Source organism: Cnephaeus nilssonii, assembly GCF_951640355.1.
Source record: "Cnephaeus nilssonii genome assembly, chromosome: 15".
Classification (NCBI taxonomy): domain Eukaryota; kingdom Metazoa; phylum Chordata; class Mammalia; order Chiroptera; family Vespertilionidae; genus Cnephaeus; species Cnephaeus nilssonii.
In genome coordinates, this window is record NC_137086.1 from 7,622,608 (window position 1) to 7,644,268 (window position 21,661).

Consider the following 21,661-nt stretch of genomic DNA (forward strand, 5'->3'; position numbering starts at 1 on the left):
CCCAGGTAGTTGCTCCATCGCGGAACGGGGTGAGGTGCCTGTTCTGGGCCGAGGCCCCGCTCAGACACCGGACTGCCAGAACCTAGGGCCCCTGCAGAACCTCCCAGGGCTGAGGTGTGCTCGTGGACACCAGGCTCCCTGTGAGGCTTGCTCAGAGGAGTCCTGCGGATTAGAGGGAAACACGCTGATCCAAGTGCACGGGCTGCACGGCCCTCGAGGACGCTCCCAGGGCGACTAGCCGGGAAGGGCAGCATCCAGGCCAGTGAGCTGGAGGTTTGGGGGAACTGCACACAATTTGTACCTGTTGTATGTCTTGTCCTACCATCGAGCCTGGCTTTGCTCGGACCTCACACGTGTGGGCAGTCCTCACCTGCAGTTGTCAGCGGGGTGAGCAAGCCCGAAAAGCAGGGACACGTTATATCGAGGGCTTTCCTTGTCTACATACTGGTCTCTGAGTGACCGAAGGCTGAAGAGCAGGGAAAGATTCCCGTGTCCGTGTCTGAGTGTCCCCCGTGGCTCGGGGCAGCCGCTTGGCTTGCGGTGAGCAGGCGGCTTGAGGAGGGGGTGCACCCACGAGCCGGGCTTATTTCTAGGCAACTTATATTTCTGGGTCAGGACCCGTCAGAGTCAGAGCAAAGCAGCCACTCAGCATTCCGTTTAGAAAATGGTGATCCAGGAAGCAAGCAAGCTCGGCATAAAGCTTGCCTGGCTGGGAAATGCTCCGGCGTCCCCGGCCAGGCACAGAGACGCTGGGAAGGGGCATTTCTCTGGCATTCTCCACTTCAAACACATCGGAGCGCACACGAGCATCCTGAGTCTTCCTCCTCTGCGTTTTGCTTTACACTGTGGTGCCAGCAGCTCTTAGGTTTTCTGTGACAGAGAATCGTATTTGCATCACTTTAGGTCTTTTAGCTCGAAGCATTTCCCCTCGGATGGAAAGTTAGTGCATTTTTTATGAGGACTAAGTTGCTGGCCCTGGGGCCAGTGTTGGGGCAGTTCGTTTGGGCATCATTCTAGGCACCGGAAGGTTGCTGGTTCAACTCCCGGCCAGGGCACCTGCCTGGGTCGCAGCTCCATCCCTGGGAGGGGGCCTGCAAGAGGTAGCTGAATGATGTTTCGCTTTCATATCAATGTTTTTTTCTCTCTCCCTTTCCCTTCCTCTCTCTCTAAAAATCAATAAATAAAATAAAAGATGGTGACCGCAACTTGCCCTTTAGCAGATGACAACAGGGGATTCTGAAGCTTTTTTCTAAAAATACATACAATGAAGCAGCTGTTTTCTCCATAAAGGTTTCCGCAGAGCTCCTGCACCCGCGTGCCAGGTGGTACGGTCTCCATAGGGCCTGGGCGGGCAGCAGCACCGGACGTGACGGGCCCCCCACCCCTTACCGAGCACGTGCACATCAGTGACTCACGCCAACACTGATTTTAAGGAAATGGGCAAAACTCGAAGTGACAGCAGCGCCATCACAGCTCAGTGACATGCCATTCCCTCAGCCGCTATAGACAACATTAATCATTTGGGGGTGATTAGAAAGCCCTTGCATCTTGCATTGACACTCACTGCTTCTCTGCTTGGTTCTGGAGTAAGAAGGGGAACGGGTGTGGTTTTTAAACCCTCATTTCACTCAAGCCGAAATCTCCTTTGTGGGCAATCTTCCAGAACTGCTTTGGCCAGAGCAGGACTCCATGGCTGGAGATGGGGTTGCCTCCTGGCCCCCCAGCCTGGCCCTTGGGGCGGCAGGAGCTGACCTTGTGAATGCTGCCCGTGCCAGGCCAGCCAGCCGGGCAATCTTCAAGGGCAGGGACAGACCCACTGTGTACATGTATTCTCAAGTTTAAATAGATTGTACATATCGAGATGTAAATGAACTGTAAAACAGCAATCTCTATTTTTCTTGACAATTACATAGCAGTATATATTTGTTACACACGCTTGCATACTCTTCAGTAGCCATTTTGATATTTTGTACAGATAAGCTGATTAAATATTTTATGGATAAAACGCCTCCTGCCTGGTCTTGGGAGAAGGACTCTTTTGGGACTTGTTATTCTGGGTCAGACTCGGACTCCTCGGCCCGGAGAACAGTGTCAACCACGCAGGCGCCGGATGGCTGCACGGAAGCCGGGCCACCGGGAGCGCTGGGTCCATCAGCCCTGACGCTGGTCTCTCCCCCTCCAAGCAGCTCAGGCTGCGGCTGCTGCTCCTGGTCCTGTGACTTGTGTGACGCTGGGTGGGACCTGACACAGCCTTACACTCTACATGCCACTGCAGGGCTCAGGGCAGAGGGGCCAACACGCAGTGGAGAAGGTTTTCTGGTTGGAAAGTGAAGCAGTCGCCTGTAAGAGTGCTGCCACTGCCAGCAGCTGGGGTGTGTGTGCGTGTGCATGTGTGTATGTGTGTGTATGTGCATGTGGTGCAGAGCTGCTCCGAGTGCACACAGCCTGCTGCCCTGGGACCCGGCTCAGTTCAGAGCGGGGGCGCCCTCCACAGGCTCTGAGCTCCGAAGCCCGAGGCCCAGCTGTGGCCGCCGCCTCTGCAAGGCCGACGGTGGGGTGTGGGACACCCGCCGCCCTGCAGCTCCGGCAGGGCCCTTTCGCTCAGCGCGCTTCCAGACAAGTACGAGGATCCGCGCTCACTCGGGGACACGGCCTTGGACCCTGTGGCCTCGCTCCTAGACCGGGGGCCGAGGACCCTCCGCACAGCTTGCCGCCGCTATTGGCTCACAGTGACTTGTCGGTGACGAGAGAGCCCTCATCTGTTCCTTACGTGTTTCTGGGAGAGGGTCAGTGACAGCAGCGGTGGTGGGAAGGACCTGCTGCCAGGATGGCTCCTGCGGGATGGGGGTGGGGCCTGTGGGACCCAGCACTGGGCAGCGTGATGGCAGCGCGTGCCCATCCTGTGTGCTCGTGTCCCCGAGTGCTAATGCCAGTCCCTGCGGAGAAAAACTCAACGAATCTGCTCCCTTTTTGTTCCTTCATTTCATTACTGCTAATTAAAGGAGTCTCTTTGGGATAAAAAGTGTGTTCCCCTTTAACCAGCTCATAGGTAGGAACGATAATTGTATAAGCTTTATGACCCTGCCATCAAAAAATATAGTCTTGCCTGGCGGGCGTGGCTCAGTGGTTGAGCGTCAACCTATGAACCAGGAGGTCAAGGTTAAATTCCCGGTCAGGGCACATGCCCTGGTTGTGGGCTTGAATCCCAGTGTGGGGCGTGCAGGAGGCAGCAGATCATTGATTCCCTCTCATCATTGATGTTTCTCTCTCTCTCGCCCTCTTCCTTCCTCTCTGAAATCAGTAAAAATATATTTTTAAAAAAGTGTAGTCCGTGTCATGCTTTGCTTGTAACAATCCTCGCCCAGCTCTTCGTGTTCTCATTTTCCAGTCTCTACTTGACCCAGCTGCCATTCTGTGGTTAGAGGGTTACTCTTTCATCAGTCACAGGGAGGAAGGAAAGTTGGGTGGGGGGCACTGACAACATTACCCTCCTTCCCAAACACGGAGAGAGCACGTCTGAGAGGCCCTGCGATGCCCAATGTGGAGGTCGGCTTCTCGCCCCCTCCCCTTTGCCTGATGCCTGGTCCCTGTGCAGGAGGTGGAGGCAGCGATGAGCACCGCTGAGGACAGGGTTGCCGGCCCGGGTCATGGATGCGCCTGCTCCTGTGTCCGGGGACGCTCCACACTCTCTGCTCAGGAGGCACAGTGATGGGGAGAAACCCGTCCATGGCGACGTGTCCCCAGCGCGGAGCCACCGGGAGCCCGTGGGCGACTGCCGAGCCCTAATGACATGCAGGCGCGGCCGGCAGCGGTGGCCGCAGGAGAGGCCCAGCTGTTCGGGGCCGGCGGAGCGGGGAGGTTTGCAGAGGCGGGATCCCAGTCCCCCCATGAGGGAGGGAGCCCTGCAGGTGCACCCGCACCCCTGGCTGCGACGGACGCCCAGTCACAGGGTCGCATTCCCCTTCCCGGGAAGAGGAATTTTCCCAGGGACTTACCCGGCCAGGAAGGCTGTCCGGGCGTGGGGAGGTCACGCAGGCCCCTCGGCCACAATGTCTGAGGAATGCACCAGAAAATGAAAACACGGGCTGTCCCAGAGCGGCCTCCTGGATTGCGGCTGTAATTCACACTCGGGGGGCTGCATGGGGTTAGTGCTCAACAAACAAGAACCACATATTGGGTCGCTGCTAATCCCCGAACGCCACAGGTTTTCTAATCTTCCATGGGAGAATGGGAGCAACAGTTGCAGCCGGAGGGGACAAGAATGGGCCATGAGGTATAGCGGCCTTACTTTCCTGTCGTCCTCCCTCCCCCCCCCCCCCCCCCCCCCGCCGTCTCCCCGTGTCCTCGAATCTGTGACTATACCCTCGTGTGCTCCATCTGCAGGCACACCTTCTCCGAACGCACTGCCGAGGCGTTTCCCTCACCCTGAAAACGGGTCTGTTACACCTTTCCTTCTAAAACTACTCACATCCCACCACCTGCTCTTCGCTTCCCTGCCAACCCTGCTCTCTCCTGCCCCTCCCGACTCCCTTCCTAGCCCTCCACGCCTGCCAGGCTGCCCACGGTTGCCTCCAGGAGGCAGCATGAGGCCGTGGAAAGAAGGCCGGGAAGGCTGGCTCTGGAGGCCTGCATTGAATCCCAGCTGTCAATCTTGAGCAAGTCACTTACCTTCGCACCTTTGTGGTCACCTGTGACGTGAGTATAACCATAACCTCGAAGGGCTGCGAGGCCTAAAGGGGACACCCTGAAAGTGGGGGGCCTCGCGCTTCCTTCCCCAAACCCAGCCAAGTTCACCCTGTCCCGGCACCGGAAGCAGCCTCCTCCCAACCCTCCGGGGGCTGGCTCTTAGAACCCTGGCAGGCAACCCACAGCCTCCTGTGCCCTCACCTGCCCTGCTCTGGACGCCTCGCATCTGTGGAAGAGGACATACTCATGTCGGCCCCCCTCACCGGGACCCAGGAGACCCCTCACCAATCTGTGGGGCACAGGCAGGAATCTGTGCCCTGGGAAGTGGACAGCTCGTGTCCTTGGACGCCTGCAGGAGGGCTTCGGCCTTAAGGCCTCAGAGACGGGTTTGTTCACAGAGCACACTTGGTTTCACGCAGTTCCAGCCACAGGTCGCTCCCGAAACCCCACCCCCACAGGAAGGAGGAGCCAAGTACAAGGGAAGGCCAGGAGCAAAGGTGGTGTCTGCTGTTACTTAAGAAATGCTTGGCTTCCGGCACCTCTTCTAAATGGACTGTAAGCCCCCTGAGGTGATGCTGGAGCATCCTGGGCTGTGCGCGCTGGAGTCCTGCATGGCCGGGGGCCAGAAAGCTGAGCCAGGTGAGCAAGCATCGCCCCTCACCCCGCACGATGAACCAGAGAGGCTAAGACTGCAAGAATCCAGTTTCAGGCTGCGTGACACCGCAGAAACCGAGCTATCGCGGGGTCCTCCCCTGCACCAGAGAGAAGAGAGAGGGAAAGAAAAACAAGTTCGCCATCACTTCCCTTTAGGGACCGTTTCATAGAGTGTCGACCCTAAGCCAGACGGGGTGCTCAATGCCACATGCACAACCTCCTCTGCCCACATTTAAAACGAACAAAACCCTCCCCAAATCCAGAATCCTAAAACCGAAGCAAGCACTTTCACAGACGAAGAGACGGGTGGGGGCGGAGGTGGGGGGGACTGGGGGAGCGGTTCAGGGAGGCTAAGCCGATGTCACATCGCAGACCTATTAAAGGGCAGAAGCAGGGTTTGAAGGCCGGTCTCCATTTACTGCTTAGATAAGAAATTCACTTTCTGGAACAGAATGAGACAGACACAAAAGGAGAGAGCCTGCTTTTATTTAAATAATTTCTTTTACAAATTTCAAAATCACCTGGAATGTACACAAAGGTTGCTAGTAAAATGCAGGGAACGCTTTCCCTCTGAGCCATGAGCGAGCTGCCCAGCGCATCTCAGCGCATACGGGGCCTTCTCCCGCTTTTCCACGTCCCTTCCTTGCACGTCCCCTCCTCCCAGCTCGCCTTTAGACCCCATTCGAGTTGTGCAAATCGTCCCAACAATGGTTCTGTAATAAAAACATCGGATCCAGAATCAGGTGTTGCTGTATATTGTCATGTCTCCTTAGTGTCCTTTAATCTGGAATTACATTTTTTCTTTTTAATCCTCACCCCCAAGGGAAGGAAGAGCCAAATCCAAGAGAAGGCCAGGAGCAAAGATATTTTTTTCCATTGCTTTTCAGAGAGGGTGGGAGGGAGGGAGGGGGAAGGGGGGAGTGAGAGACAGAAACATCGATGTGAGAAGGACACATCCACGGGTTGCCTCCCACAACCGCCTTGACCAGGGGGCGGGAAGCGAACCCACAACCCAGGTATGTGCCCTTGACCGGGAATTGAACCGGTGACCCTTCAATGCGCAGGCCGACCCTCTAACCACTGAGCAACACCAGCCAGGGCTGGAAATAAATTTAATTTTGATACAATGTAGGATAAAGAAGAATCAAGCCTTTGGAGGTCACTGGCTGTCCAGGGGTTGAGTGGGGGAGCAGCTGGCGAGGGCCCTGGCCACCTTGGGCATCAGACCACGAGAGCCACAGGGGCTGGCTGCCTCTGGAGAGCCTCTCCCACGGCCCAGAGCAGACCGAGAACCAAGGGCACTAGGTAACCTGAAGGAAGTTCAATCTTTGACAAGGACCACCCATGTGGCTGACTGGGACATATACACAGAAATGCTTCTGGAAAAATAGACTTTATCCATCACATCAATATTAGTCTTTTATTTTTACTATCATGACAGTTAATACTTATTATTATTATTATTACCACCAATCTTTATCTAGGTACTCTTGGTCAGGCATTGTGCTAAGGGCTTTAATGTTGTCATCTTTAATTCTTCCAACAACCTGAGGCATGCATGATTACTAACCCCATCTTACAAATGAGGACAGTGAGGCCCGGAGAAACCAGATGAAGTTGCCTGAAAATCACACGGAAGGTCAGGCCTCAGAGTTCTCTACCTTATCACCTCCCACATATGCATGCAGACATGTAGCCTTTTGTTTAATTCCTAATGAGATAAAATGAACTTCCATCTCCTGACATCCGATCCTTCCTTCTCGAAGGCAAACACTGAGAAGAGAGGCTTTTCAGTTTCACAGGGAGACTCTGACCAGAGTCTGCCTCGGAGAACTGTGCAGCTGGTACCCCTCCTCCCCCGGCACACGGCCACCAGGCCAGGCAAGCTCATGAGCGCTGGTAAAGCATTTATGTCAAAAATTTATTTGGTGCTTAGACGATAAACAGGAAATAAGAGCCAGTAATACCTTACTTTGTCATTTCACTTTTAACCAGTTTTTAAGTTCTGAAGAACAAAATGAGACACAATTTCATCCATGTGGGCTTTGGAACGTGGAGGCATGTGGTATAGTGACCCTGAAAGAGAAGCTGGGATGTTAGTCTTCGTTTCAGTGGGTACGATTCTCCCGGGACTTGCTTAAGTGCTCAAGTTAGTACCACTGGGCGTCTCCTGTCGGCCAGGCAGGTTGGAGCAACAAGTCCCAGCTGCTAACACCAGAATCTAGAACAAGCACGTCAAACTCAAAGGCTAACACGGGCCAAATAAACGAGGCATGCGGCCCACGGGCCGCGAGTTTGACATGCTTGGTCTGAAGCCTCCCCACGCAGATGCCCTGAGGAGTTAGTGTGCAGCCTGAGCTGGTGGCCTGTGTGTGCCCAGCTCCTCTCTGGACCAAGAGCACTCCCTGCCTGGAACTTGGGCCTTCCCGTCTGAAAAGTCACTTGCTCTGATGCAGAGGCCCTGCCTGCTAGTAGCTTGTCCAACACTCACCACGGGGTTGGCAGCAGATCAGGGCTGACTCCGCCATCAGGGGGCTTCCGGTTCTGAGAGGAAGGCCAATGCCGCATTGTCCGTAGCCCGGGGGATTCCTCCCGGAGAAAACCAAATGCTGCTGATGCAAGACTCGGTGCGATTTGTTGGCTCCTGAGGCCCCAGGATGAGTTGATTTGGGGAAGGCAGCAATGCTGTGAGCCAGCCTGGGCCAGAGAACAAGCTTCTTCTCTCCTGGACCTCCAGGTGTCCGGAGAAGGCAAATTTACATAATTGAATGGCTAATTTTGGTCCATTAGTAAAACAATTTCTTCCCAACTAATATGCTAATGCGGAAACGGAACCATCATTGATAGTTATGTTCTATTCAGCCATTTAAGGATGCCCTTGTGGAAATTACTTTCTAGGAGGTTGTCAGAAGAATGGTAATATAGCTAAGGCTCTATCCTCAATGCCTAGCACAGTACTCGGCTCACTGCTTTGTCCTCAGTGGAGTTCCAGTGGAAAAAATCACAGAAGGGGCAACTGTGTATGGTAGGTTCGGGCTGATGAGAGGCAGTCGGGCCTCCCCAACCTGGCTCTGGAGGAGAGGAGCCTGCAAGGAGCTCACCACCCGGCAGGCCCAGGCTCGGCACGGAGCTGGCTGGCTGTGGTGTGGCGGGAGGCATAGCCAGGATCCGTCCACAACTCTTAGCCGGTTAGCTGAGCAGAGGGGTGCCTGGCAAACTTTACTCCGGCTGATGCAGATGGACCAGGAATCCCACTCCTCAGGGAAGCTGCCCAGAGACGGACACAGGCAGTGCCTGCCCGATGTTGGCTCTGCGTGGGCCCGCGCCCCCGGTGGCCAGGCAAAGGGCTGCCGTGGCGGTCTGTGATGTAGGTCTGCGGGCTGTCCTGGTACCCAGCCTGATAGTGATGGTCTCAGCAAGGTTAGTTCGGGCTGCTCTTCGGCTTCTGTCCTGAGGGAGACTCGGGTCCCCTGGCAAGATGCACTGTTGACCACGGCCTGCCGCTGGAACGTGAGTGTCCTTCTCGTGAGCGTACACACTTCACTCCTGACGACACACCGGACGCTCCCTGACCTCTCGCATTTCCTAACCTCCCCTAGCAGAGCCTTCTCTACAATGTAAGTCAATTAGAATCACTGCAGTTAGCCTTCCTCTGGTCTGCAAGGGCCCTGCCTACCAAGACAAGCTGCATGGCGCGCTTGGGCAAACATCAGAGGCCTGTTTAGGGCAGTGGTCGGCAAACTCATTAGTCAACAGAGCCGAATATCAACAGTACAACGATTGAAATTGCTTTTGAGAGACAATTTTTTAAAACTTAAACTTCTTCTAATGCCACTTCTTCAAAATAGACTCGCCCAGGCCTTGGTATTTTGTGGAAGATCCACACTCAAGGGGTCAAAGAGCCACATGTGGCTCGCGAGCCGCAGTTTGCCGACCACGGGTTTAGGGCACTGTGTTCCCGAGCCTCGGAAAATGTGTGACTGAACCTATGGCCTATTTCGGCACCAGTGTTTACTGCAGCCAGGAGCGTGGGACGTTGGGAGCGGGTAGTTTTTAAGCCAAGAGGGTCTCACGTTTTTCTCTCTTCCATAATCAAACACTGAAATCAAGCATTTACCTACGGAGTCTACTAGTTACTACTGAGAGTCAGTGCACCACGGCCCCGATGCACCAGCTGTCAGTCCTCGCTTCCTTATGTGGCGATGTCCACCTTGGACAGGTCATCCTTCAGCCAGCCCGCGACCATGTCAGCCATTTCCTGGTACGAACGGAGGATGAAAGCGTGAGCTATTTTCTTCTCACAGAGCCGAATATCTCCTTCTGGGAAATCTTTCTTTATGTCTTCATAGTACTCTGTTGGACACCAAGCATCTATAGTTCCATAGTAAAACGTAAGCTAAAAGACAAGACAAAAACACGGGTTAGAAAACACTTTCCCCTCCCAGCACAGATACGACACCAGCAACTGGCAAGCGACCTGCTTTACCAGCCCCCATGCCTGGCCCTGGGAGCCGGTCCCAAGGCTCCCTCCGGAGCAGCTCTCTCAAGGCTGTGGGCCTTCACGGTTTGTGGGAGTGAATTAAAAGGCCTCGGATGGGAAGAAACCCATGTAGGGAGAGCCTTGTGTGACAGACCACCCACGATTCACGGAAAGGACTCGCCGGCAAAGCAGTGAAGGTGGAGGCTGGGCTGGTCACTGGAGAGATGGCAGAGAGAACGGGAAGAGTTACTGAGACGAAATCACCGCCGAGTGACTAGTGACCATTCATCACACACTTAATAGTTTCCATACAGCCACGTGGTAGGCACGTGGGACATGTTTGCTGGATGCACGCAAAGATGAATCAGACAGACTCGGGCTTCTCCGTGAGGCAGGTGAAATGTGACCGGAAGCCCGAGCGTGTCTGCGACATTTCCACAAACAGGCTCGTACGGAAGGAGTGTATGCTGACTGGGGGGGAGGTGTTACAATCATACTTTGGTGACAGCGAGCAGGCTGGATGGAGACAGAACCTCCTGTGAGGCATAACTAAGATTGATCTACATCTGCCCACGACACACACACACACACACACACACACACACACACACACACACATATACATTTGTACACACATATATAAATATGTATATTTATGCACACATACACTTATAGTAAATACATACATATGTGTCTAGCTTTAGGCTGTTCTTCACTAAAAACTATGTTCTAGTTCTTCTGCATTTCTAAAACAAAAAGGCAACAAAAGTGAAATCTTATTCAGAATGGCACATAGTGGACACTTTTAGCAAAAAAAGAACTAAGTTTTAAGGACCCTATGCATCTGTTATCACTGAAAAACAAACAAACAAACAAACAAACAAAAAACCAGTATGCCTGGCTCCAGCCCTTAAGTGGCCAGTCACACCCACTTGTAGTTTCCATAATACATCAAATTCACTCGCTCCCTCCCTCACTCAAACCCTTATTCATTAATCTGTTCAGCAAACACTTAATGAGCATCTGCGCTGTATTAGGAACCTGGAAAACAGATAATAAGACGCAGTTGCTGGTGGGGGAAGCTTAGAGGCACCATGTACACAAGACAACGTCAGAGCCCGGATGAGGGATGCTGGCAGGAAGCAGTGGCCAGGAAAAGGTTCCCCAGAGAGCTGATGCCCGAGTTGAATCTTCAAGTTGGGGGAGCACGCAAGCAAAGCAAAGAGTCTGAAGGAGCATGGCGTGCTTGGGAATGGGAAGCTATTACATATGGCTGGAATGTAGGATGGTGGAGATAAGACCAGCAAGGGAGAGAGAGAGAGAGAGACCGGGTCATGAACTTCTGTTTTATGCTAAGGAATTTATTGGGGTGACATTGGTTAATAAAATTATATAGGTTTCAGGGGTACAATTCTATAATACACCATCTGTATATTGTATTACGTGTTTACCATCCCAAGTCAAGTCTCCTTCCATCACCATTTATCCCCACTTACCCTCTCCTACCTCCCTCCACTTCCTGTCCCTCTGGTAATCACCATATTCTTGTCTGCCTATGAGGTCCCCCCCCCCTTAATCCCTTCACCTTTTTCACCCAGCCCCCGACACCCACTCCCCTCTGACAGTGGTCAGTCTGTTCTCTGTATCTATTTCTATTGTTTGTTAGTTTATTTTGTTCATTAGAGTCCACAGATGAGTAAAATCACATGGTACTTGTCTTTTTCTGATGGCCTAACTACTCCTTGAAACATCTCCAATGAGAGGTCTAGTTGGGTGAGCCTCAGCATTGGGGAGATGCCACCCCTTCCCCGTGTGTGAAGGTGTCAGCCAGGTGAGCACGAGGAATACATGGATTACTGTGTGGGATACCTTCCGGGATCAAGAGACCAGTCATGTCCAAGTAGTTATGGGGTGCACATGGCCTCCGGCAGGCACAAGGAACCTCAGTACAGAGTTGATGCCAAGTTGATGGAGGAGTCTAGATTCCCATGTGTGCATCTGATTTTCTCTCTCGATCCTCCTTGACCAGTAACCATGGAGAGTGTATTTGGTTAAATCTCTAAGTCCGGTGGGGTAATGTCTTTCTGTTTTTCAAATTCTTCTTCGGGCCACAGTCACGGAAGGGCTCTCTATGAAAATCTTGGCTTCCAAATAGCAACTCATATCTAATGTCTTTACATACACTGGCTCAAGATACTTCCCGTTCCCTATAGATTATTAGTCACAGATCTGAACAGTGGACTCTGCATCTGTAATCCTAAACAGGAAACTAAAAAAGTATGGGGTGTATGGAGGTAGTAGGGGAAGGGAGGACAGGTGAAGGAGAAAGAGAACTGGACACCAAGGCACGGTGGTTAAAAGCGTCCACTATTAGGATGTCAACGTGTAAAAACGCGTCACAACAGATAATAATGAACTGATGGAAACTGAGAGGAACGTGCCAGGCCCTGTGCTCAGCTCTGCACTCACTGAGTCCTTACAATAATATCTGGGGAAGGTATTTTACGTAAAAGGAAACCGAGGCTTAGAGAGACTAACGTGCTTACACTGAAACCATCAGTGAGTTGTAAAGCTGGGCTACCTAAATCCAGAGACAGCACTCCTAATCAGCACCGTTCACTACTGCTTACAATCAACAATGAGCTGATCAATGTCATTAAAACACAAAACCTGCAGACCACGAGGTCTGACACCAGATGTGAAAACTGACAAGCGACGGTGGCACACACACGACTGCCTTTACTTAACGCCTCTGCAGGTCTGTGTAGTTCTGGGCGCTGCATGCCACGGGGCGAAGACCGCTGTGAAATACTGGAAATGTTAACCAAGAATCTCAGGCTATCAGCAGAATATCTACATTCAAAGGCTGATAAGAAAAGAAGTGATTTCCCATAGGTTATTTCTCCCTGGCACTTGCTTTGATATGCATGGGAATTGATAAAAAGCACACATTATTGAGATGGAAATTACCCTGTGCTCCCAAATTGCTGTCATATTAAGCAATCCATTTTTCTATTAAACACAGTTTAATTTTCTCAGTCCTAGATTGTGATTCCCAGGAGGTGGTTTGCTTTCCTCGTGTGCTTTCGGCAAGAGGTGGGATTAGGGCTACTCTGGTCTCCGTGCTCACCACGTGATTTTCCTTCCACTCCCCAGGATGCCCCTGTGGAGACATGTCCCTGCTAAACGGCCCTGCAAACTGCTGCAGCCGCCGCCACACAAAACCCACATTTGCCGCTCCTCATGTGCTATTTTTTTTTTCTTTTCACTTTTTGCTCCTGAAACTGACAGTCACCGACTACTCTAGACTTATCTCCATCTAGTGGTGGCTAAGTGGTTGACATTCAGAAGTCAGACAGTCTTGCCCTGCGAAGCTCCGGGTTTAGGTAAAACATAGGCGTGTACAAACCGGCCCTTAAACACAGCAGGCAGAGAGGGGTCTGAACAAAGCGCAGGGGCCCAAAGCAGGGGAACCTACATTCTGCCCTGAGAGAGTCAGCAAAGCGTTACTATACAATTTGAGTTGCTGGTTTTTATGCATCAACAATAGAGAATTTATTGCAGGAACAACAGAAATATTAGAAACCATCTTGTGACCCAAGTTTATAAATTTGATTTTGCTAATAGCTAACAACAAAAATGACTTTTAATGATATACCAACATCTTAAAATTTTAAATGTGAAAAAGCCATACACACAACTCTCTATTAGTGATATATATATTATTCAGCCATAAAAGGAGAAGGACATGCTGCCATTTGCAGCAACATGGATGGAACTTGAGGGCATTATACAAGTGAAATAAGTCGGTCAGAAGACAAATACTCTGTGCTCTCACATATATGTGGAATCTAAAAACCAGTGAACTCATCGTAACAGAGAACAGATTTGTGGTTGCCAGAGGCAGGGGGTGGGAGTGGGGGGACTGGATGAAGGGCATCAAAAGGTACACACTTCCACTTTTAAGTCATAGTTAACAGTATGCATTACATATCTGCAAGTTGTGAAGAGAGTAGGCCTTAAAAGTTTTCATCACAAGAAAAAACATGTGCAATTATGTGAGGTGATGGATGTTAACTAGACTTCTTGTAGCGATCATTTCAGAGTATACACATACACCAAATCATCGTGTTGTACACCTTAAACTAATACAATGCTACATGTCAATTATCTCAATAAAACTAGTAAAAAACCTCTTATCTGAATTACTGCTCTCTATTCAACAGTCCAGTAGGACCGTTGGCACTATAGGAGTTGCGGGTCTAATAAAAGAAAGTTTTCCATTGTCTTAGACTTCCATTTATTTACTTTTTCTAGGCAGTCCTGGGTCTCTTGCCTACATAGTCACTATCCTCAAAACCCTTCAATACAGAATGAAAATATCTGGGCAGGGATGTGTGGGGGCAGGAAAAGTGAGCCCGATAATCTTTTTAAAGTACTCAGGGGCACATCCGGGCTATCATGAGTAATAATCTCTTAATGAATGCTTAGTACATGCCACATACTCTTGCACCATATTTATATGAGTGATGGCATATTTTTGGAATAGCTGTATGAGAACAGATACATTAAACCATTTCACTGGTGAAAAAAGGAGGCACAGTAACTTTCCCAAGGTCATCTAAATAGCAAGAGGCAGAGATGGAGCCTAAAGCTCAGGCTGTGGCTCTCAGGACTCTGTTCCCCAGTATACAGCACCCCCCTGCCCCCCACCCCCATCATGCTCCACTAGAGAACTCCTGGGCAGTAACATAAGTGCCACGACGAAGCGCTCAAGGTCAAAGTGACTCAGATATTTCCAGGATGATTCTGACATTTGGAACAGGCTTCGCATTAAACAGGCAGAACTAACACAATCGGTTTCAGAGCGAGGCCTGGCGGCAAGGCAGTCCTGGTGAGCTGGTCCTGGGCGCGCTCCTTACGCTCCGCTGAGCAGGACCTGCGCATGTCTGAAGGATTTGCATGCTCAGATCTGCAAACACTGCAGAGGTTTGTTCCCAAGAAAACATGCACCTCTGGGCTCAGGTGGGCTGAGCAGGGTTGGGAGAGAGCCACGGCAGAGGCATTCCTGTTCCTGGGGATGCTCTGCTCTGCCCCTTTCCCACACCATGCTATCGCCCTGGCCTGGCCCTCTGGGGGCCAGGGCAGCGCCACTCTGCAGGCAACCCCGCCGGCGCTGCCCACCTTCATCAGGAAGCTGTGTCCTGTGACCTGGCTGGGAGCAGCTCCAGGGCCCTGTGGACCGACAGCGATGCTCAGGTTCAGCCTGGCGGTAGCGCACACAGCTGTTTCCATAGGCCTAGGCCAAACGTGGTCACGCAGTGTAGAATTTCCCTCCTAAGTGAGTTTTAAATGAAAACTTCAAGTTTCTAAATCAAACACAAACTCACTTCCCTCGGAATGAGACACATCCCTTACAGCTCAGAACAATGACAGAGCCCGGAACGCTGACCTCCCACTTGCCTCAGACACGCCAGGTGCCTCATAAAGCGGAGCATACCCCAGGGGCTCCCAGAGGAATCGGGACCGGGTGGCGAAAATGTACAGGTGACTCTCTTACTCTGGTTTATTCCATCCTGGTTCTCATTCCCGGCCCTCCCCCACCACTTCCGTCTTATTCGAGAGCTCTTCTCCCTCCTCCCACCCTTCAAGCTCTGTTCCCCCAGGTCAGGCTGGAGACTATTCTCTGCCTGTACTTCCGACTTCCTTAGGTCACCATGGCCCATGCTCAGGCTCCCGATACATCCTCATCACCCCAAGTCAGACCCAGCCCAGGCCACTCTTCCAAGCTACCCACATGCCCAGCTACCTGCCAGAATGTCCACGTGGATATCCCACGGGTGTCTCCAACAGAAGTGCCCAAATGACCACTTTATCAACCATCTCCCACAACTTGCTTCTCCTCCCATATTCCCTATCTTGTCACCAGATCTAATACAGAGAAATAACCATAGACTCCTCCGTCGCCATTCTCATATCCCATTAATACTAAGTGCCTTTGATTCTACAGGTCTTTACGTCCATGCCGGTCAAAGGCTGGAAGTAGTAGCGGTGTGTGTGTGTGTGTGTGTGTGTGTGTGTGTGTGCGCGCGCGCACCCGCGCGCCTGCACATGCAATGTAAACTTGAATGGAAAAAAGATTACATCTTTATTTTTGCTAACCTCTAACTATAATTTAGTATTTCCTTCAATTATGAATACAGCAACAAACCACAGTAGTATTAGTAATACCTATATTTTGTCACCTATAATATTATGAAAAATTTCAAATGACAATAAACTCATTGTAGATAACAGAAAATAACTTATGCTCATCAGTACAAATTTACAATAGTAATTTTGACTGCTACTGTATCTCGTTATTTAATGTGTTAATAAAGATGTACATGTGATATATATCACAAATTTGTTTTAAGCTATTTTGATAACTACAAGGTAATTTTTTTTGTAATCTCACACATTTATTTTATGCACTCAAGCATATTATTCAGAGAAGGGGACCATATACAAGAGCCAGAGAGACCCATGGCACAGTAAAGGCTTGGAAGCTAAGCTCTCGGGGCTTCCCCGTCCACCCGCTAGGGTAGATGTATTGACTGCTCACCAGGCATCACCCACTGTGCCAGGCCCTAGGGATACTGAGATGAGTAAACACCGCTCCTTCCCTCAAGGTGGGCGAGAGGGGAAGGCAGGCCACATAAATACTGTGTGATGGATGCAACAACAGAACGTGAAAGAGGGAGCCATGGGAACCAAGGGAGGGACATCTAACCAGAACCAGAGCCTGGGAAGGCCTCTTGGCGATGACAATGGAGCCAAGTCTTAAAGGACAGGTAGGGTTTAGTCAGGTGAAGAAGGAACACACCCACCATGCCACAGGCCACAAGTAACTCTTCTGGAAACAACTGTGGGTCTGCAATACTTGCTCCAGGAAAGGGAAGTAACTTAATGTAATCTTGAAGCACTACAAGTAGGAGGTTTGATACTGTATACCAAGTCTCAAGACCCAGACAGGAAGGAAGGAAAGAGTGAAGGAAGGTAGGGAGGAAGGGAGGGAGAGAGAGGGAGGAAGGGAGGGAGGGAAGGAGGGAGGGAGGGAGGAAGGAAGACAACCAGCCCAGTAGAGTTAAAAGGCCAATTTTTCTCAAGACGACAGAAAGTTCTCTTCATGTGGACAAGGAAAGCCCAGAGGCGGGAATCTGAACTCAGAACCAAAGCCTACTGATGGTCTGATAGCTTTGTGGTGGGGCTGCAGGGACTCAAAAGCCATCCGCACGATGCAATAGAGAGACTATTTTTAGGCGAACTTTCCTGGCACTTCCTGACTGAATGGCACAAAGATGTGTTTCAGAATTATTTCAAACACAGAATAACTGAGATATAGTGAATGATTTCTGCAACAGAATGTATGGCTCAGAACCTCCCCACTGGGCAGTCCTAGGTAGGTGTGAGGTTTCCGAACGGCCACGTTTGGGCTGCGGTGGGACAGGGCACCCTGACGGGAACACCTAGACTAGGGATCTGTCCAGTCCTGGGAAGTGGTTCTCAGTGTGACTCACGGTCAAGGTGGTTGGGAAGGCGGAGTCAATGCCCACTATCTTCCTAGAACTACACGCCCTTTTGCGTTTCCTTGTTTTCTCAAGCAGATGGGGACATGAGCCCACTCCACTTCGCCCAGGATTCAATTACAGCATGCTTCCTCTCTTTTTCATCACAGAAACAAAAAGTTCCCGTTTCTGTGCCTTGTTTCACTTAGGAATTGGAACTTCGCTGTTACAAAGGCTAATCAATGAGTTGTGAGGTAGTTTTGCCCCATTAAACAAACCAATGCCCTGCTTTCCCAAATTCCACCAGTACATTTAACGCTATCTTACAACCAAAATAAAGCCAGTCCCGTAGCTGGGAAAGTTTATTTCGTGACCGACTGTTAATATTGACCTTGAAACGCCTGCCATCTAGCATTCTATCCCCATGTTTCTCCCATGCAAGTTTCAGTAAACTCACAGCCCTGACACGCAGTTACCACGAGCAGACCTCTATCTGGGAGTGATTACGCCGGCATATGGATTTAACTTAGGGCAGGAATAAGTTAGCACCTTCCTCTGACCTCTTTCTGAGCACAGCATACAAAGGGAATCCAGGAATGATGAGTATTTTACAGCAGCTGGCTCCCACAGGTGGCAGGATGGGCTTGGACACACGAGGGTCGAGTCAGTCAGCAAGTGTGAGATTTGGAAGCGAGCATCTGCCAGTCTTATTATTAACTGGGAGGTGAGTTGTTTTTATGAACTTCCAGCCTTGAGAACTTAAATGCATTTCTGAAACAAATTCATTTATAATGTAACGGAAAAACAAAATGCTGTTTTTCTTGTATTTTCCCATCCTTCAACGGCTGAAAACAAGTTGAAAGCCTGGAGACAGGTCCTTCTGAGGCCCCAACCTCCCCGGTCAGCTTGTGGGGGTTTCCTTGTGGATCCAAAATTTCAATCTCTACGCAACTGCTATTCGAGAAATATGATGACCACCATGGCCAAAGACAAACACAAACTGGCATTTCAAAAAGTCCTCTCTGGGTGATGCTACTACAGATCAATATTGTGAAAAAAACCTTTTTTTAAATGTTTTTATTGATTTCAGAGAGAGGAAGGCAGAGAGAGAGAGACAGAAACAGCAATGATGAGAGAGAATCATTGATTGGCTGCCTCTTGCACACCCCACTGGGGATCAAGCTTGCAATGTGGGCATGTGCCCTGACCAGGAATTGAACCGTGACCTCCCAGTTCATAGGTCGACACTCAACCACTGAGCCACACTGGCTGGGAGTGAAACTATTTTTTAAAGAACATACACTTCTTGCTTTAAGATAACTGTATTGGGAAGTAATAGAAATGTGAATTAACACTGTAGGCCAGTTTAAGTCAAATGTCTCAAAGTTTATGAAGGGACTGTAAACCCAGTAGGTTTCCCTTGCGGACTGTAGGCTCCTGGGCCTGTAAGAGCCGGCCACTCGGCAGCTGTCCCAGCTCAGCACTAACCCCCAAGCTCCAAGTTAGCGAGCCCAACACAAAGATAAAGGCATACGTAGAACAAACATTTATAGTAGCTACATTAAGAAAAAGTATAAAGGAATGGATAAAATTATTTTTAGTAATATGTTTTACTTCACCCAAAAGATCGTAAGATACCATTTCAACATGTAATCAATATAAAAATATTGATGAAATATTTTACTTTTTTTTGGTACTAAGTTTCTGAAATCCAAGGTGAATTTTACACGCTCAGTGCATCTCAATTCAGACTAGTCACAATAACCACGCGTGGATGGACAGTGCAGCTCTGTCCTATTCAGGATGGACAGACAGACAAATGATGCCATGGGAGTACCAGAGCCACCTACAGGCTGGGGTGCTTAGAGCTCACAGATTCAGAGGCTGGTGCTTCCAAATGTCTGTGTAAGCTTCTATTATTTGCCACAGAAACTCACAAATGCTAAATGTTTCAATCTTTGCCTTTCTGCACCTGCTTGTATAGGAAACCGGTCTTGGTGTCAGCAGGACACTCGTACTCTAATGCACCGGAGAGTAAGAAAGACAGGCTCACTGAGTCACTGGGTTGTAGTAATGTTGGTTGTCTTCCAATGTCTTACTGACATTTTAACATAACTCATTTATTCTGTAAGTATTACTGAGAATCTTCTCAGTACAAGGCCCTAGAGAGGAGTATGGATTCTAAAAATAAACCCAACAAAAATAGGTGGCAAAATATATTTAATTATGCAATCAGCTTCACTTACTTTCTATGCAACATTCAAGGAGAGCATTAATTTTAACTAGATGTAGAACTCTATCTGAATCTAACCCTTGAGGCCTTACAGAGATCTGAACCAATTTCAGTCTCTCGTCTTCAGTAAGTATTCTGCCCAATGACGTACTTCCTTGCAGTACTAAAGTGATTACCTTAGATAAGTGTTCCTTTATGGTTTCGTTGTCTCTCTTCACCACCTCCATCATTTCCTGGCCCCCAAGGTAGGCAATATTAGCTACATTAAAAAAAAAAAAAAAGCCAAACACTTAGAACAGACTGTACAAAACAACTGTCAAATTAATTTCAGTAAGTTCCCATCCCCCCTCTTCTTTTGGCAAGTGCTCCCTGATGGGAGAAGGGAGGCCCAGACAGGCGTGTGAGGCAGGCAAGGTGCGTGTCTCTGGAAACAACAGCACGTCTCACAAAAGCACCTGTGCTCCCTCGCCTGGCTCGCTCATCAGCTGGCGTTAGCAGGAGATGGCCTAATGTCAGGCACCACAGCAGGTAACGTGCGTAACTGTACCCGATGGATGTTTTATGATGTCAGGGTTACAAGCACAATTTTTTACAGATAAATCATTAGAAGCACACATCTTTGCAGATTTTTGACAAAGGTAGCATTTCAGAAGATAGGTGGTCTGTGGTAGGCACAATTCTATGACACAAATATTCCTCGCCCTTCTGTAATCCCCTTTTGAGTGTGGGTAGAACCTGTGAATATGATGACATTACTCCCAGACCAAGTTACGTTTTATAGAGCAGATGACTTTAAGGAACATTATCCCGGTCGCCCTAACCTCATCACACGAGGCCTCCAACATCCGCGTTTCCTCTGGCTGGTGCGGGAGGGAAGCCAGGATTCACAGCACTGATCGGGTAAGTGCACCACAGCTGGTTTGAAGAAGCTCGTGTGGGAAGGGCCTGACAGTGACCTCTAGGAGCTGAGAGGGACCCCTGACTGACAGCCAGCAAAAAAAGGGGGACCTCAGTCATAAAGCCACGACCTGGGTTTTGCCCACAACCTGACTGAGCTCGGAAGTGGATTTTTGGATACGCAGGGGCTTCAGGGAGGCTTCCGAGAGCCAGGCGATGGTGATTGCTGAGCTGGGTGAGAGTTACATGGGAGGCTTGCTTTATGCTCCTTCGTGGAGGTAAGCATTTACGTTGTGAGCACTTTCCTGTAGTATCATTGTTGAATCAGAAAAAGTTAAAAAATTCAAATAACTTGTAAGAAATCACATTTTTAAGAGTAAAATTTCCATCAAGGAATGTATCTCACCCCACCTTTATTCCTACTCTATTTTTCCCCCCTGATAATTTCTCACCTAAGTAGACTTTTTAAAAAGAAAAGACAGTAAAATACCAGTTGGCCTTTCCAGTGATTGCCTCAAAGAAGTCATCTTTTTCATTCCTCAGAAATGCTCACAACACAACACAGTGATCAGAAACAATACCAAATAGAAGTGTAATTTCCTAAGGGGAAAACACATTTCTCTTGGCAAAGACTCTCAACAGCATTCCTGGAAACCAGCAGAATTCAGAGTCTCAAGCACCACAGTGAAGGAAATATCTAGAAGCAAGAGTAATGGAACCAAAAACACGAGAGACAGAGAATGATTTAGAAGAATCTTATTGCTTAATTTTGTTTCATTACAAATCTAAATACAGGTGCTAAAAAAACTCACCGAGGAGTCTAATATTCTTTTGTATTCCCTATATCATCTTCTGCAATATGTGTAATGTTCGAATATTACTGTAGGACTTAAACTCATGGTAGAGTGGCTCACAGTTTAAAATAGCTGAGTGAGGGCTGAAGTTGGAGATCAACAGGACACTCTTCTCACAGGTCAAATGCCATCACTGAGTTCTCCAATCACACATAATCCACAAAAGACGGCTGCCTTCCACTTAACCCAACTGCCCATCTTATGCCATTTTGTCTGTCTGAAAAAACCCCCACTCATCTTTACGTCCAATTTCATTTATCTTCTCCTCCCTTACTTAGCTCGGCAGGACTAACCTCTGCTTTCTTGGTAC

At 49.6% G+C, this 21,661-nt stretch overlaps 1 protein-coding gene across 1 annotated transcript in view; it reads right to left on the bottom strand.

Moving 5' to 3' along the window:
• Positions 1 to 7,882: 7,882 nt before the first annotated feature.
• Positions 7,883 to 21,661, bottom strand: part of LDAH (lipid droplet associated hydrolase) — an 81,495-nt gene continuing 67,716 nt past the window's right edge. Inside the window, exons 6-7 of the mRNA XM_079792492.1 lie at positions 19,777 to 19,859; positions 7,883 to 9,736 (exon numbers count right to left, since the gene is read on the bottom strand). Coding sequence (XP_079648618.1) covers positions 9,533 to 9,736; positions 19,777 to 19,859 — 287 coding nt within the window. The 3' untranslated portion in view covers positions 7,883 to 9,532. The remainder of the gene's footprint in view (positions 9,737 to 19,776; positions 19,860 to 21,661) is intronic.